Below are 12,590 nucleotides of genomic sequence, written 5' to 3'. Positions count from 1 at the left end.
GGGGTGCCAGGGGAAGGGGCCCAAGGGGTGTTGGCTGTTCCCAGGGTGAGGTGGGTGTCCGGGGGGGGGCGTTTGGAGGGTCCTGAGGGGGTCTCGGGGTGTCGGGGGGGGTGTTTGGGTTTCCCAGGAGTGTCCTGGGGGTGTGGGGGGGGTCTGGAAGGTCCCGGGGGGGTTGCTGTGGGTCCTGGGGGGTGTCAGGGAGCTGTGGGGGGGTCCTGGGGGGGTGTTGAGGCTCTGTCAGGTTGTTGGGGGGGCTGGATGGGGCTCAGGGGTCCTGGGGGGGGTCTGTGGGGGGACTGCCACGGTGTCGGAGCATTGAGGGGGGGTCCTGGGGGATTGTGAGGAGCTCTCCGGGGGGGCTATGGGGGTCTCAAAGGAGAGCGGGGGGGGCTTTCGGTACCGGGTGGTCCCGGGGGGGTCTCTGGGGGGGTCCAGCAGGGTTTCAGGGTGTTGAGGGGGGGTCCCGAGGGGGTCCGTGGGGAGGGGTCCCCGGCCGCCGCTCACCTCTCACTCTCCCCGCCGCATCCCCGCCGCTGCCGCCGCCGGTCACTGGGACACACCGGCCCGGCCCCGCCCCCTGCGGTACCGGCTCCGCCCCTCTCGGTACCGGCTCCGCCCCTCCCGGTACCGGCTCCGCCCCTCCCGGTACCGGCTCCACCCCTCCCGGTACCGGCCCCGCCCCTCTCGGTACCGGCCCCGCTCCCTGCGGTACCGGCTCCGCCCCTCTCGGTACCGGCCCCGCCCCCTGCGGTACCGGCTCCGCCCCTCCCGGTACCGGCCCCGCCCCCTGCGGTACCGGCTCCGCCCCTCTCCGTACCGGCTCCACCCCTCCCGGTACCGGTCTCACTCCTCTCGGTACCGACCCCACCCTTCTCGGTACCGGCCCCGCCCCTCTCGGTACCGGCTCCACCCCTCAGTACCGGCCCCACCCTCCCGGTACCGCCCAGGGGGGCAGGACGGACCAACCCCCCCCCCCCCTTTAGCACCCCAAGAGCCTCCCCCAAACCCCATCAATGTCTCTAAAAAGCCCCAAAAGCCCCCAACCCCCCCCCCGTTATCCCAAAGCCCCCTCATGCTCCCCCCCAAATTCCCCCCAGTTACACCCCAGCCCCCGCTGGACACTCTGGGGGAGTTATGGAGCAGCATTTGGGGCGGGGGGGCAGATTTTGGGGTCTGTGGGGCAGGAGGGGGGAGCCTGGGGGGCAGATATAGGGCAGGAGACCCCCGAGGGGCAGCTCTAGGGGGGTTATGGTGGCCACAGGGACAGGGACACTTCAGGGGATGGCAACAGGGACAGGCGGCTGCCTCAGGCCAGGTGGCAGCTGGGGACAGGGACAGGTGAGGGGACTGGGACAGACACAGTTGGTGGCCCAGGTACAGGCAGTGGCACAGGGCCAGGTGGCGGCTTGGGGACAGGTGTGAGGACAGGGCCAGGTGGTGGCCTGGGGACAGGGACGGGGCCAGGTGGCGGCTTGGGGACAGGGCCAAGCCACGCTCCGCTGCCCCCGCGGCCATGATCGCTAACGAACCCCGTTAATCACCTGTCCAGCAGCTGCTTCCAGTCCAGGGCCACGCTTGGGTGAGTGCGACAGCAGCGAGGAGGGAAAAGGGACACTCACCTTGGGGACAGGAGCGCTGCCATGACGGACATCCTCGCGGTGAGGGGTGAGGGAAAGGGGGGACCCGCCGCCATGATGGGACCCTCAGCGTGAGGGGAGAGGAATGAGGGAAGGCCTCCATGACCAGACCGCAGAGACCACCACTAGAGAGCCCCTGTTCAGGCCCAGGGAGGTCTTGATGGAGATTTGGGGGTCCCGAGGGAGTTTTGGGGGGGGTCCTGAAGGAATCTTGGGGGTCCTGAGGGGTCTCCCCCACCTTCACCCCCCCGCTCCCCTCAGCGCTTTCCCGCCCTTTTCCTTCTCGCACGGCCGCTAGGGGGCGGTCGCTTACGGCGCATGCGCTCTGCCTCCATCCCCGCGCGCTCGCCTCTGATTGGCCGCGCCCTCAGCGAGGCTCCGCCCCCTGCCTCGTGCACGTGGAGGGAGGGCGTGGCCTATGGGGTGGGGGCGTGGCCATTGGGGCCCCATAGAAACCTATAGGGCCCTATGGAGACCTATAGCACCCTATAGAAATCTATGGCACCCTATAGAGCCCTATAGCGCCCTATGGAGCCCTATAAAGCCCTATGGGGACCCCCAGTGCCCCATAGCAGCCCCATAGCGACTCCCACCCTCCCCATCACCCACAATGCCCTGACCCCCACCCATGGATGATGACGTCATTAGCCACACTGATGATGTCACTGGTCATGTTGACACCTGCAGTGATGTCATTGGACACAGACATCACAGGCAGCATCGATGATGTAATCTGTCATGCCTGCCTTGCTGATGATGTCATTGGACACGCTCATCCTGGTGATGACGTCATTGGCCGCATCAGTTTTGCCACTGGCCACCCTGGGCCTGCCAATGATGCCAATGGCATCACCGGACACACCCATCTTTCTGATGACATCACAGCTCACTCTAATTCTAATGCTATTGATGACGTCAATGAGCACACCATTGATGTCAGCATCCATACTGATGATGTCACTGGCCACACCCACTTTCTTGATTATATCATTGGTGCCGCTAGCGCCATCGTTGGCTGTGTCACTGATGACGTCATCACCCATGCCAACACCACCAAATACGTCATCGGCCACGTCGATGATGTCACTGGCCACATTGATGATGTCACTGGCTGCATGGATGAGGTCACTGGCCACACTGATGCCATCTATGGCGTCACTGTTTGGTCCTTGATTGGGCTGGGGGGGGGAGCCTTGTCCAGGTGTGTGTCCAGGTGTGTGTGTCCCAGGTAGGCGTGTCCAGGTGTATATCCCAGAGGTGTGTCCAGGTGTGTATCCAGGTATGGGCGTGTCCCGGCTCAGTCCCATGGGTCTGTCCCAGGTGGGTGTGTCCAGGGGTGTGTCCCAGGGGTGTCCAGGTGTGTATCCAGGTATGGGCGTGTCCCATGGGTGTGTCCCAGGTGTATATCCAGGTGTGGGCGTGTCCCAGGGGTATCCAGGTGTGGGCGTGTCCCAGGGGCGTGTCCCAGGTGTATATCCAGGTGTGGGTGTGTCCAGGTGTGTATCCAGGTGTCTGTGTGTCCAGGTGTGTATCCAGGTGTATCCAGGTGTATATCCAGGTGCGGGCGTGTCCCAGGGGTGTGTCCAGGTGTGTATCCAGGTGTGGCCGTGTCCCAGCTGTGTATCCAGGTGTGTATCCAGGTGTGGCCGTGCCCAGGTGTGTGTCCAGGTGTGTCCAGGCTCAGTCCCGTGCCCTCAGCCGCAGGTAGCCGCCCCCGCTGGCCAATGCCAGGGCCCCTCCCAGCCCGGCCAGCACGGGGCAGTGCCCGGGGCGGCCACCACTGGCCCGGCCACCCCCGGCTGCAAAGAGCCCCGCCCCCAAGAGCGCTGCCAGCCCTGCGGGGACAGCACGGGGACACTCAGGGGACACTCAGGGGACATGGGGGGACATGGGGGGACACTCAGGGGACACACGGGGACACTCAGGGGACACTCAGGGGACACACGGGGACACTCAGGGGACACACGGGGACACATGGGGACAACAGGGGGACACTCGGGGGACACACGGGGACACTCGGGGGACACTCAGGGGACACACAGGGGACATGGGGGGACAGCACGGGGACACTCAGGGGACACTCAGGGGACACACAGGGGACACACGGGGACACATGGGGACAACAGGGGACACTCGGGGAACATGGGGTGACACCGGGGGGACATGGGGACACTCACGGGATACAGGGAGTGACACCATGGCGAACACCAGGGGGGTCCCAGGGGAGTTTGGGGGTCCCCAGGGGAGTTTGAGAGGGTCCCAGAGGGTTTTGGGGTGGGGGTCTCAGATGAGTTTGGGGCATTCCCAGGGGATTTTGGGGGGTCCCAGGGTCTTTTGAGGGGTCCCAGGGGGTTTTGGGCGTCCCAGGGGGTTTGGGGGTTTTGGGGAGCCCCTTTTTGGGGTCCCGGGGGTTTTGGGGGGGGGGTCCCAGGGGGTTTTGGGGGGGTCCCAGGGGGTTTTGGGGAGCCGTTTTTGGGGGTCCCTGACCTGCCAGCAGTTGGGCAGCGGCCGAGGGCAGGAAGAGGCGCCCGCGGGGCCCCGCCAGGAGCTGCCAGAGGAAGAGGAGGAGGCCGAAGGCCGAGAGCAGCAGGGCGGCCACCATCAACCCCTGCACCCCCCGGAGCAGCGCTGGGGGGGGACAGAGACCCTCTGTGAGCCCCCCAAAACTGAGCAGAGACCCCCCAAAAATGAGCACAGAACCCCAAACCCCCCTGAACACTCTCAGATCCTTTGAACTCCCCCCAGGACCTCCCAGAACCTCCCCAGGACCCTCCCAGAACACTGCCAGGACCCCCCCAGAAATCCCCCAGGACCCCTCTGAACTTCCCCACGCCCTCCCAGAACCCCCCAGAACCCCCCTGAACTCCCCCAGAACCCACCAGGAACCTCCCAGGACCCCTCCAGGACCCCCTGAACGCCCCCAAACCCTCCTGAATTCCCCCAGCCCCCCCCCCCCCAGAATCCCTCTAGAACACCCCAGGACCACCCCAGACCCCCCAGAACTCCCCCCAAAGACCCCCCCCCCCAGCACACCACAGGACCCCCCAGAACTCCCCCAGGACCCCCTGAACCCCTCTAAACCGCCCTAAACTCCCCCAGCACCCCCCAGGACCTCCCAGAACCCACCAGGACCCCCCCAGGACCCCCCCCCCGTGCCCCCCACTCACGGCTGAGCCCGAGGCTGCTGCACTCCCAGCCCTGGGAGCGATTTTGGGGGGCACAGTCGTACCAAAGGTTCAGCCCCTGCGAGTCCGGCAGCACCCACCAACCCTGGGGGGGGGGCACGGGAGGGGTGTGGGACCCCCCCTGAACCCCCCAAAATATCCGCCGGGACTCCCCAGAATCCTGAGACCCCCCCCAAAATATCCCCTGGGACACCCCCGGAATCCTGAGACCCTCCCAAAACTCTCCTTGGGACCACTCCAACACCTCCTGGGACCCCCCAAAACACCCCTAGGACATCCCCTGAATTTTGGGACCCCCCCAAAACACACCTGGGACCCCTAAAATACCTCTGGGACCCCCCAAACACCCCGTGGGACCCCCAAAAACACCCCTAGGACACCCCTAGAATCCTGAGCCAGCCTCAGCAACCCGGGGAGGGAATGGAGGGGATGTGGGACCCCCCCAAAACATTCCTGGGACCCCCGAAAACAACTCTGGGACCCCCCAAAACAACCCTAGGGCATCCCCCAAATCCTGGGACCCCCCAAAACACCCTTGGGATCCCCCCAAGAATCATCTGGGACCCTTAAAATACCCCTGGGACCCCCCAAACACCCCCTGGGACCCCCCCCAGCCATTCGGGGGTCACATTTTGGGATGGGGGGGGTCCCTTTATGGGGTCCCAGGGGGTCTCACCTTATCCAGGGTGGCGATGAAGAAGAGGAGGAGGACGAGGAGATGAAGGGCGGTGACGGCGGCCGGGAGGAAATTCATGGTGGGGCTGAGGGGTGGGGGGGGGGGTCAGTGGGACCCATGGCACCCCCAAAACCCCCAAAACTCCTCCAAAATCCCCCCAAAAAATCCTCCTGAACGCCCTTAGAGCCCTCCAGACCCCACAAACTCCTCCAAATCCCCCCAAAAAATCCCCCTCGAACCCCCCAAGCCCCCCAAATCCCCCTATAGATCCTCCTCGAACCCCCTTAGACCCCCCAAACCCCCCAAATCCCCCCCAAAACTCCTCCAGCACCCCCAAAATCCCCCCAAAAATCCTCCTGAACTCCCTTCGAGCCCCTCATGCCCCCCCACACCCTCCCCAAACTCCCCCAAACCTCCCCAAAATCCCCCCAAAAATTCCTCTTGAACACCCTTAGACCCCACCAGCCCCCCCCACCCCCCGAAACTCCCCCAAAATCCCCCCAAAAATCCCCCAGCCCCCCCCCCCAGACCCTGTTTTGGGGGTCCCGCGTGTCCGGCGGCTCCGCTCGCTCCGCTCCGGAGTGGGCGGGGCCTCCAAAATCCCGACCACGCCCCAAAGTGACCGCACCCACCCCATTGGCCACACCCCTAAACGGCCACACCCATCCCTGACCACGCCCACCCCGCCGCATCCCGGCTGCTGATTGGTCGATGATTTTTTGGCGTGGCGCCTGATTGGCTGAAAAGTTTGGCAGCCTCTGATTGGCTTGGGGATTTTTTGGGTTCCCCTCTCCCCCACATTCCCCGCCGTGCTGCACTCTGATTGGTCGAGAAGCACAGGGGCGGGGTTTAAGGGTTAAAAACAGCCTCTGATTGGCTGTCGGCACCGAGGCCACGCCCTGCTTGTGATTGGCTACAAGCCCGAGCCCCGCCCAGCCTCTGATTGGTTGAGGTGGGTGAAACCTGGATCACGTGACTAATGCTCGGTTCCGCCCCCTTTCCAATGTCACGTGACTAGTGCGAGGCCCCGCCCCCTGGCAACGGCTCCATGGCAACGGGGGAGTCACGTGACCACGGTGAGAGCCGGGAGGGAAAATTTGGGGGTCCTGGGGGGGGGGGAATTGGGGGGGTGGGAGATTTTGGGGGCTGGGACCCCATTTCGGGCATTTTGGGGGGTGGGGAGGACCCTTGGAGAGGAATTCCAAGGGGGGGAAAAAAAAAAAAAAAAAGCGTTTTTTTGGGGGGTGGGGGTTAATTGGGGGGGATTTGGGGGGCTGGGATGGAATTTGGGGGAGCACTGGGGGGGCTGGGGGTAATTGGGGTGGGGACTTGAGGGGCTGGGTTGGAATTTGGGGGGAATTTGGGAGGATTTGGGGGGTCTGAGAGGGGGTCTGGGGGGTGTTTAGGGGTAATTTTGGGGGCTGAGGAAATAATTTGGGGTCACCTGAAGGTTTGGGGGGGTTGGGGGGAAGGGGAGGAGGAAGAGGAGGGGGAGGAAGAGGAGGGGGAGGGGACGGGGTTGCCCCTTTCTGTTGCCACCAACAAAGCGGTGCCAGCACTGGGAGGAGCCGCGGGCCCAGGAGGGGACACGGGAGGGGACAGAGGGGCCCTGGACCCATGGGGGGGGTCCAGCACCCATGGGTGGGCTTGGGGGGGGGTCCTGGACCCATAGATGGGGGTCCCAGTGCCCCAATCCCCCCACAGATGGACAGGGCCCGGCTCAGGGTGGAGGCGCTGGAGGATCAACTGCAGAGGGTGAGACCCCCCGGGACAGGGGTGGGGGGCTCAGAGCCATGGGTGGGGGTCCCAAATCCATGGGTGGGGGTCCCACATCCATGGGTGAGGGGCTCAGAGCCATGGGTGGGGGTCCCACATCCATGGGTGGGGGGCTCAGAGCCATGGGTGGGGGTCTTGGGGATATGGGGGGAGTCCCAGACCCATTTTTGGGTGTCCCTGCCCCATTTTTGGGGGTCTCTGACCCATTTTTCAGGGGTTCCACAGGCAGGGTGGCTCGGGGGGGGTCCCTGACCCATTTTGAGGGGTCCCTGATCTATTTTTTGGGGGTCCCACAGGCGGGGGCGGCTCTGGGGGGGTCCCTGAGGGTCCCTGACCCGTTTTTTGGGGGTCCCACAGGCGGGGGCGGCTCTGGGGGGGTCCCTGAGGGTCCTGCCCCGCCTGCGCCGGGAGCTCGAGGGGCTGCGGGGGGAGCGGCGGCGGCTGCGGCGCCTCCTGAGGCGGCGGCTCCAGGTGAGAGACCCCCCCCCAAAATCCAGGTGAGACCTCCCCCAAAATCCAGGTGAGACCCCCCAAAATCCAGGTGAGAGACCCCCCAAAATCCAGATGAGAGATTCCCCCCAAAATCCAGGCTCTGCTTGGTTGGCCAAGCAGGGGATCCCAGGCTGATGGAGGATTCTGATTGGCTGAGGGGTGGATCCTGGGATGAGGAAGGTCTCTGATTGGCTGGGGGATGGATCCCAGGTTGATGGAGGGCTCTGATTGGCTGGGGAGTGGATCCCATGCTTACAGAGCTCCTCTGATTGGCTGGGCAGTGGATCCCAGGCTGACCAAGGGCTCTGATTGGCTGGGGGATGGATCCCGGGCTGACAGAGAACTCTGATTGGCTGGGGATGGATCGTGGGGTGACGGAGTTCTGTGATTGGCTGGGCGGAGGATCCCAGGCTGACAGAGCTCTCTGATTGGCTGGGCAGTGGATCCCAGGCTGACCGAGGGCTCTGATTGGCTGGGGAGTGGATCCTGAGCTGACCGAGGGCTCTGATTGGCTGGGGAGTGGATCCCAGGCTGACCGAGGGCTCTGATTGGCTGGGGAGTGGATCCCAGGCTGACCGAGGGCTCTGATTGGCTGCAGGAGCTGGAGGAGACCCAGCGGGAGATCGAGGCCGAGCTGGAGCGAGCAGCGACGGCCCAGAGTGACAGGTGGGGGTCCCAAAATCACCGACACCCCCAAAATCCCCCTGGACACCCCCAAAACCCCACTGACACCACAACCCCCCCCCCGGAACCCCAATTTCACCCCCAAAATCCCCCCAAAAAAACCCTGATACCCCTAAGCCTGACACCCCAAATCTCGACGCCCCCAAAACCCCAAAACCCCCCCAGAACCCCAATTCCCATGCAAACCCCTCCAAACAAACCCCAATACCCCTAAACCCGACACCCCCAAATCTCCCCACCCCCAAAACCCCTGACCTCCCCTTGACATCCCAAAATCCCCCCCGAAAAAAAGCCCTGATACCCCTAAACCTGACACCCCAAATCCTGACGCTTCCCAAACCCCAAAATCCCCCCAGAACCCCAATTCCCACCCCAAAACCCCCCCAAAAACCCCCCGGTACCCCTAAACCTGACACCCCCAAATCTCCCCACCCCCAAAACCCCTTGGACACCCCCAAACCCCCAATGACACCCCCGAACCTCAAATTCCCCCCCATAACCCCCCCAATAAACCCCCGATACCCCGACGCCCCCAAATCTCCCCACCCCCAACCCCCCCCTCAACCTCCCCAAAATCTTTGACACCCCCCCCCCCCCCAAATCCCCGGGTAGCCCCAAACCCCCCAAGGTCGCTCCGGTGTCCCGGGGGTCTCGGGGGTCCCGGGGGTCCCGGTGGGCTCAGGACGAGCCCGAGCGGGAGCGGGGGCCGGCGCCGGGAGCAGCAGCGGCGCCTGCGGAGATTCCTGGAGGCCAAGGAGAGAGTCAGGACCTGCCCAGGTACCGGGGGGCACCTGGGGGGCACCTGGGGGCATCTGAGGGGCAGCTGGGGGTATCTAGGGGTACCTGGGGGCAGCTGGGGGTGCCTTGAGGGGCGTTTGGGGGGCACTGGAGGGCACCTGGGGGCACCTGGGGTTCCTTCAGGAGTGTTTGGGAGATACCTGGGGTAACCTGGGGGGCATCTGGGGGGACCTGAGAGCACTTGGGGGTCACCTAGGGCCACCTGGGGTTCCTTGAGGGGCTTTTGGGGGGTACCAGGGGGCACCTGGAGGCACCTGGGGGTACCTGGGGTGGTATCTGAGGGGCGTTTGGGGGCACCTGGGGGCACCTGGAGATCCTTGAGGAGCGTTTGGGGGGTACCTGGGTTGGGATATTGGGGGTCCTTGGGTGCCTTGAGGGAAGTTTGGGGGTCCCTGGGTGCCCTGGGTTGAGGATTTGGGGGTCCCTGGGTGGCCCCTCCAGACCCCTGGATCTCTTGGGGAGGATTTTGGGGGTCCCCGGGTGCCCCCCCAGACCCGGTTCATGTCTCCCCCCCCCCACCGTGTCCCCCCAGCACGGCCCCGCCTGAAACCCCGGGACCCCCCAGGAACCCCCGGGGACCCCCCTGAGGAGACGGGGGAGGGGCTGGAGCCCCCCAAAAATGAGGAGGAGGAGGAGGAGGAGGAGACCTGGATGGACGGTGAGGGGGGGTCCCAGGGTGGGTTTGGGGGTGCTGGGGGACGTTTGGGGGTGCTCTAAGGGGTCCCAGGGTGGGTTTGGAGGTGCTGGGGGATGTTTGGGGGTGCATTGGGGGGGTCCCAGGGTGGGTTTGGGGGTGCTGGGGGATGTTTGGGGGTGCTCTAAGGGGTCCCAGGGTGGGTTTGGGGGTGCTGGGGATGTTTGGGGGTGCTGGGAGGGGGGTCCATGTTGATTTTTGGGGTGTGGGGGTGGATTTTGTGGTGCAAGGGGGGGTCCCATGGTGATTTTTGGGGTGCAGGGGTGGATTTTGGGGTTCAGGGGTGTCTCGGGGGGGTCCCATGCTGATTTTTGGGGTTCAGGGGGGGTCCCATGCTGGTTTTTGGGGTGCAGGGGAGGCTCAGGCCTTTTCCCAGTTCCTGCTGCTGACGGAGCAGCACCGGGAGCTTCAGGAGCTGCAGCAGCACCTGGAGCAGGTGGGACCCCCCAAAATCCCCTCCAGACCCCCCAAAATCCTCAACCCCCCCCTAAAATCCCCTTGGAACCAAAATATCCCCCCCAGTTCCCCCAATTCCTCCCTTCAGAGACCCCAAAACCCCTCCAGACCCCCAAAAATCCCCTCCAGACCCCCAAAATCCCCTTGGAACCCAAATATTCCCCCCAGTTTTCCCAATTCCTCCCTTCAGAGACCCCAAAACCCCTCCAGACCCCCAAAAATCCCCTCCAGACCCCCAAAATCCCCTTGAAACCCTAATATTCCCCCCAGTTTTCCCAATTCCTCCCCTCAGGGACCCCCAAAACCCCTCCAGACCCCCCTCAAAACCCCCCAAATCCCCCCCAAACCTCCCCCCCCCACAGCTTCGGGCAGAGGTGGCAGCAGCAGAGACCCCCGAGGAGCCGGGGGGACCCCCGGGGGACCCCGAAATTGAGATCCAGGAGCTGCGGGAGCAGGAAAGGCAGGGGAGGGAGGAGCTGGAGGAGCTGCGGGCAGGTAGGGGAGGGGGGGAGCCCAAATTTGGGGGGTGGAGCGAGATTTTGGGGGGAGCACAGAGGTTTGGGGAGGGTATTGAAGGGGTTAATTTGGGTCTTTGAGGGGCAATTTGGGGTCTGGGGGGTGGCAATTTGGGTCCTGCAGGGGTATTTTGGGGGCCTATGGAGGATTTATTTGGAGTTTGGGGGGGTCCTGAGGGGCAGTTAAGGGTCTGGGGGGTGAAATTTGGGGTCTCGGGGGGCAATTTGGGGTTCAGGGGACCAATTTGCGGTCCTGCAGGGGTACTTGGAAGATTTATTTAGGGTTTTGGGGGGTCCTAAGAGGCTTTTAAGGGTCTGGGGGGTGGAATTTGGGGTCCTGCAGGGGTATTTGGAGGAGTTTTTTGGGGTTTGGGGGGGTCCTGAGGGGCAATTAAGGGTCTGGGGGGTGGAATTTGCATCCTGGAGGGGCAATTTGGGGTCTGGGGGGGCAATTTGGGGTTCAGGGGAACAATTTGGTGTCCTGCAGGGCTATTTTGAGGGTTTATTTGGGGTTTGGGGGGTCCTGAGAGGCAGTTATGGGTCTGGGGGCTGCAATTTGGGGTTTGGGGGGGGTCTGTGAGTCTGGGGGGCACACCCAGATTTTGGGGTACCCCCTGATTTTGGGGTACCCCCTGATTTTTTGGGGGGTCCTCCCCACCCAGGGCTGGCAGCGCTGCTGGCCCAGCTGGAGGAGGGACAGGGGGACCCCGACCCCACCCAGGACCCCCCTTGGGACCCCCCAGGGGATCCCCCCGAAAATTCCGACCCCCTGTGGGAGCAGCTCCGGCTCCTGGAAATTGGGGTGACCCGGCTGCTGCTGCGGGGGGGGGACCCCCAAAAACCGGTGAGGGGCAACTGGGAGGACTGGGGGGGCAACTGGGAGCACTGAGGGGGGCAACTGGGTGAAGTTTGGGGGGGAGAATTTTGGGTTTGGCGGGGGAGAATTTGGGGGAGGGTCCCTGTGGTGGGAACTGGGGGGTGGAAATGGGGGATTGGGGAGATTTGGGGGGTTTGGGGGTCCCCCCCGCCCCTCACTGTCCCCCCTCTCCAGGTCCTGGCAGGGAATGATTCCATGAGGAGTCGACCCCCCCCTCCACGCCCCCCCAGCCCCAGGTGAGACCCCCCAGGACCCCCCACCCCATCCTGGCAGTGAGGGGGGGGGGCTTCCCCCCAAATGTCACAGCACCCCCACATCCCCCCAGGGAGGACCCCACAGAGGAGGAGGAGGAGGAGGAGGAGAGACCCCTGAGCCCCGGCGAGCTGAGGGAGAGGGTCCTGAGAGAGGTGGGGGGACAGGGGTGGGGTCCTGGGACCCATGGGTGGGGGTCTCAGATCCATGGGTGGGGTCCTGGGACCCATGGGTGGGGGGTCTCAGATCCATGGGTGGGGTCCCGGGACATGGGTGGGGGTCCCAAATCCATGGCTGGGCGTCCTGGACTCATGGGTGGGGTCCCGGGACCCATGGGTGGGGGTCCCAGACTCACGGGGGTGGTCCCAGACCCACGGGTGGGGGGTCCCGGACCCACGGGTGGGGGTCCTGAACACCTGAGCCCCCCCCTAAATCCCCTCCTCCCACAGGTGCTGAGCCGCGAGGGACCCCTCCCCACCCCCCGGCTGGATTTGGGGGGGGTCCCGAGACCCCCCTGAACCCTGAGCCCCCCCTCCCCCCCTCCCCCC

At 64.6% G+C, this 12,590-nt stretch overlaps 2 protein-coding genes and 1 long non-coding RNA gene across 6 annotated transcripts; 2 read left to right on the top strand and 1 right to left on the bottom strand.

The window, feature by feature from the left end:
- Window positions 1–2,291: 2,291 nt before the first annotated feature.
- On the bottom strand, window positions 2,292–8,447 carry LOC148220666 (epithelial membrane protein 3-like). 3 transcript variants are annotated; one of them, XM_088154862.1, is made up of 5 exons: window positions 8,023–8,447; window positions 5,499–5,583; window positions 4,805–4,907; window positions 4,125–4,265; window positions 2,292–3,472 (listed from the first exon to the last, which is right to left on the bottom strand). In XM_088154862.1, exons 2-5 carry the CDS (start codon window positions 5,574–5,576, stop codon window positions 3,318–3,320), a joined length of 477 nt encoding a protein of 158 aa, XP_088010988.1. In that variant the 5' UTR covers window positions 5,577–5,583; window positions 8,023–8,447; the 3' UTR covers window positions 2,292–3,317. The 3 variants fall into 3 exon arrangements, with proteins under 3 accessions (XP_088010988.1, XP_088010986.1, XP_088010987.1); XM_088154860.1 differs by lacking the exon at window positions 8,023–8,447 and adding an exon at window positions 6,181–6,299; XM_088154861.1 differs by lacking the exon at window positions 8,023–8,447 and adding an exon at window positions 6,029–6,169.
- Window positions 6,470–9,857, top strand: LOC148220665 (uncharacterized). 2 transcript variants are annotated; one of them, XR_015798680.1, is made up of 5 exons: window positions 6,470–6,574; window positions 7,203–7,253; window positions 7,632–7,745; window positions 8,365–8,432; window positions 9,814–9,857. It is a non-coding gene; the product is annotated as an uncharacterized LOC148220665 (long non-coding RNA). The 2 variants fall into 2 exon arrangements; XR_015798679.1 differs by lacking the exon at window positions 9,814–9,857 and having other exon boundaries at window positions 8,365–8,990.
- Window positions 9,204–12,584, top strand: LOC148220664 (uncharacterized). The gene is made up of 8 exons (XM_088154858.1): window positions 9,204–9,227; window positions 9,781–9,906; window positions 10,296–10,378; window positions 10,761–10,893; window positions 11,576–11,757; window positions 11,965–12,026; window positions 12,116–12,197; window positions 12,492–12,584. The coding sequence occupies exons 2-8, from the start codon at window positions 9,900–9,902 to the stop codon at window positions 12,558–12,560; spliced, it is 618 nt and encodes a 205-aa protein (XP_088010984.1). The 5' UTR covers window positions 9,204–9,227; window positions 9,781–9,899; the 3' UTR covers window positions 12,561–12,584.
- Window positions 12,585–12,590: the final 6 nt, after the last annotated feature.

The sequence above is a fragment of the Sturnus vulgaris genome, chromosome 32, assembly GCF_052056855.1.
Source record: "Sturnus vulgaris isolate bStuVul1 chromosome 32, bStuVul1.hap1, whole genome shotgun sequence".
Classification (NCBI taxonomy): Eukaryota; Metazoa; Chordata; class Aves; order Passeriformes; family Sturnidae; genus Sturnus; species Sturnus vulgaris.
This window is presented reverse-complemented; position numbering and strand designations above follow the sequence as displayed.

Excerpts from the sequence above, each read along its gene's own strand:
- LOC148220666 (XM_088154860.1), bottom strand. The coding sequence starts at position 6,299 with ATGTGGGGGAGAGGGGAACCCAAAAAATCCCCAAGCCAATCAGAGGCT. Across the intron at positions 4,266-4,804 it reads CAGCAGCCTCGGGCTCAGCC|CGCTGCTCCGGGGGGTGCAG; the intron begins GTGAGTGGGGGG and ends GTCCCCCCCCAG. Across the intron at positions 3,473-4,124 it reads CGCTGCCCAACTGCTGGCAG|GGCTGGCAGCGCTCTTGGGG; the intron begins GTCAGGGACCCC and ends CTGTCCCCGCAG.
- LOC148220664 (XM_088154858.1), top strand. Across the intron at positions 12,027-12,115 it reads CCACGCCCCCCCAGCCCCAG|GGAGGACCCCACAGAGGAGG; the intron begins GTGAGACCCCCC and ends ACATCCCCCCAG. Across the intron at positions 12,198-12,491 it reads GGGAGAGGGTCCTGAGAGAG|GTGCTGAGCCGCGAGGGACC; the intron begins GTGGGGGGACAG and ends CTCCTCCCACAG.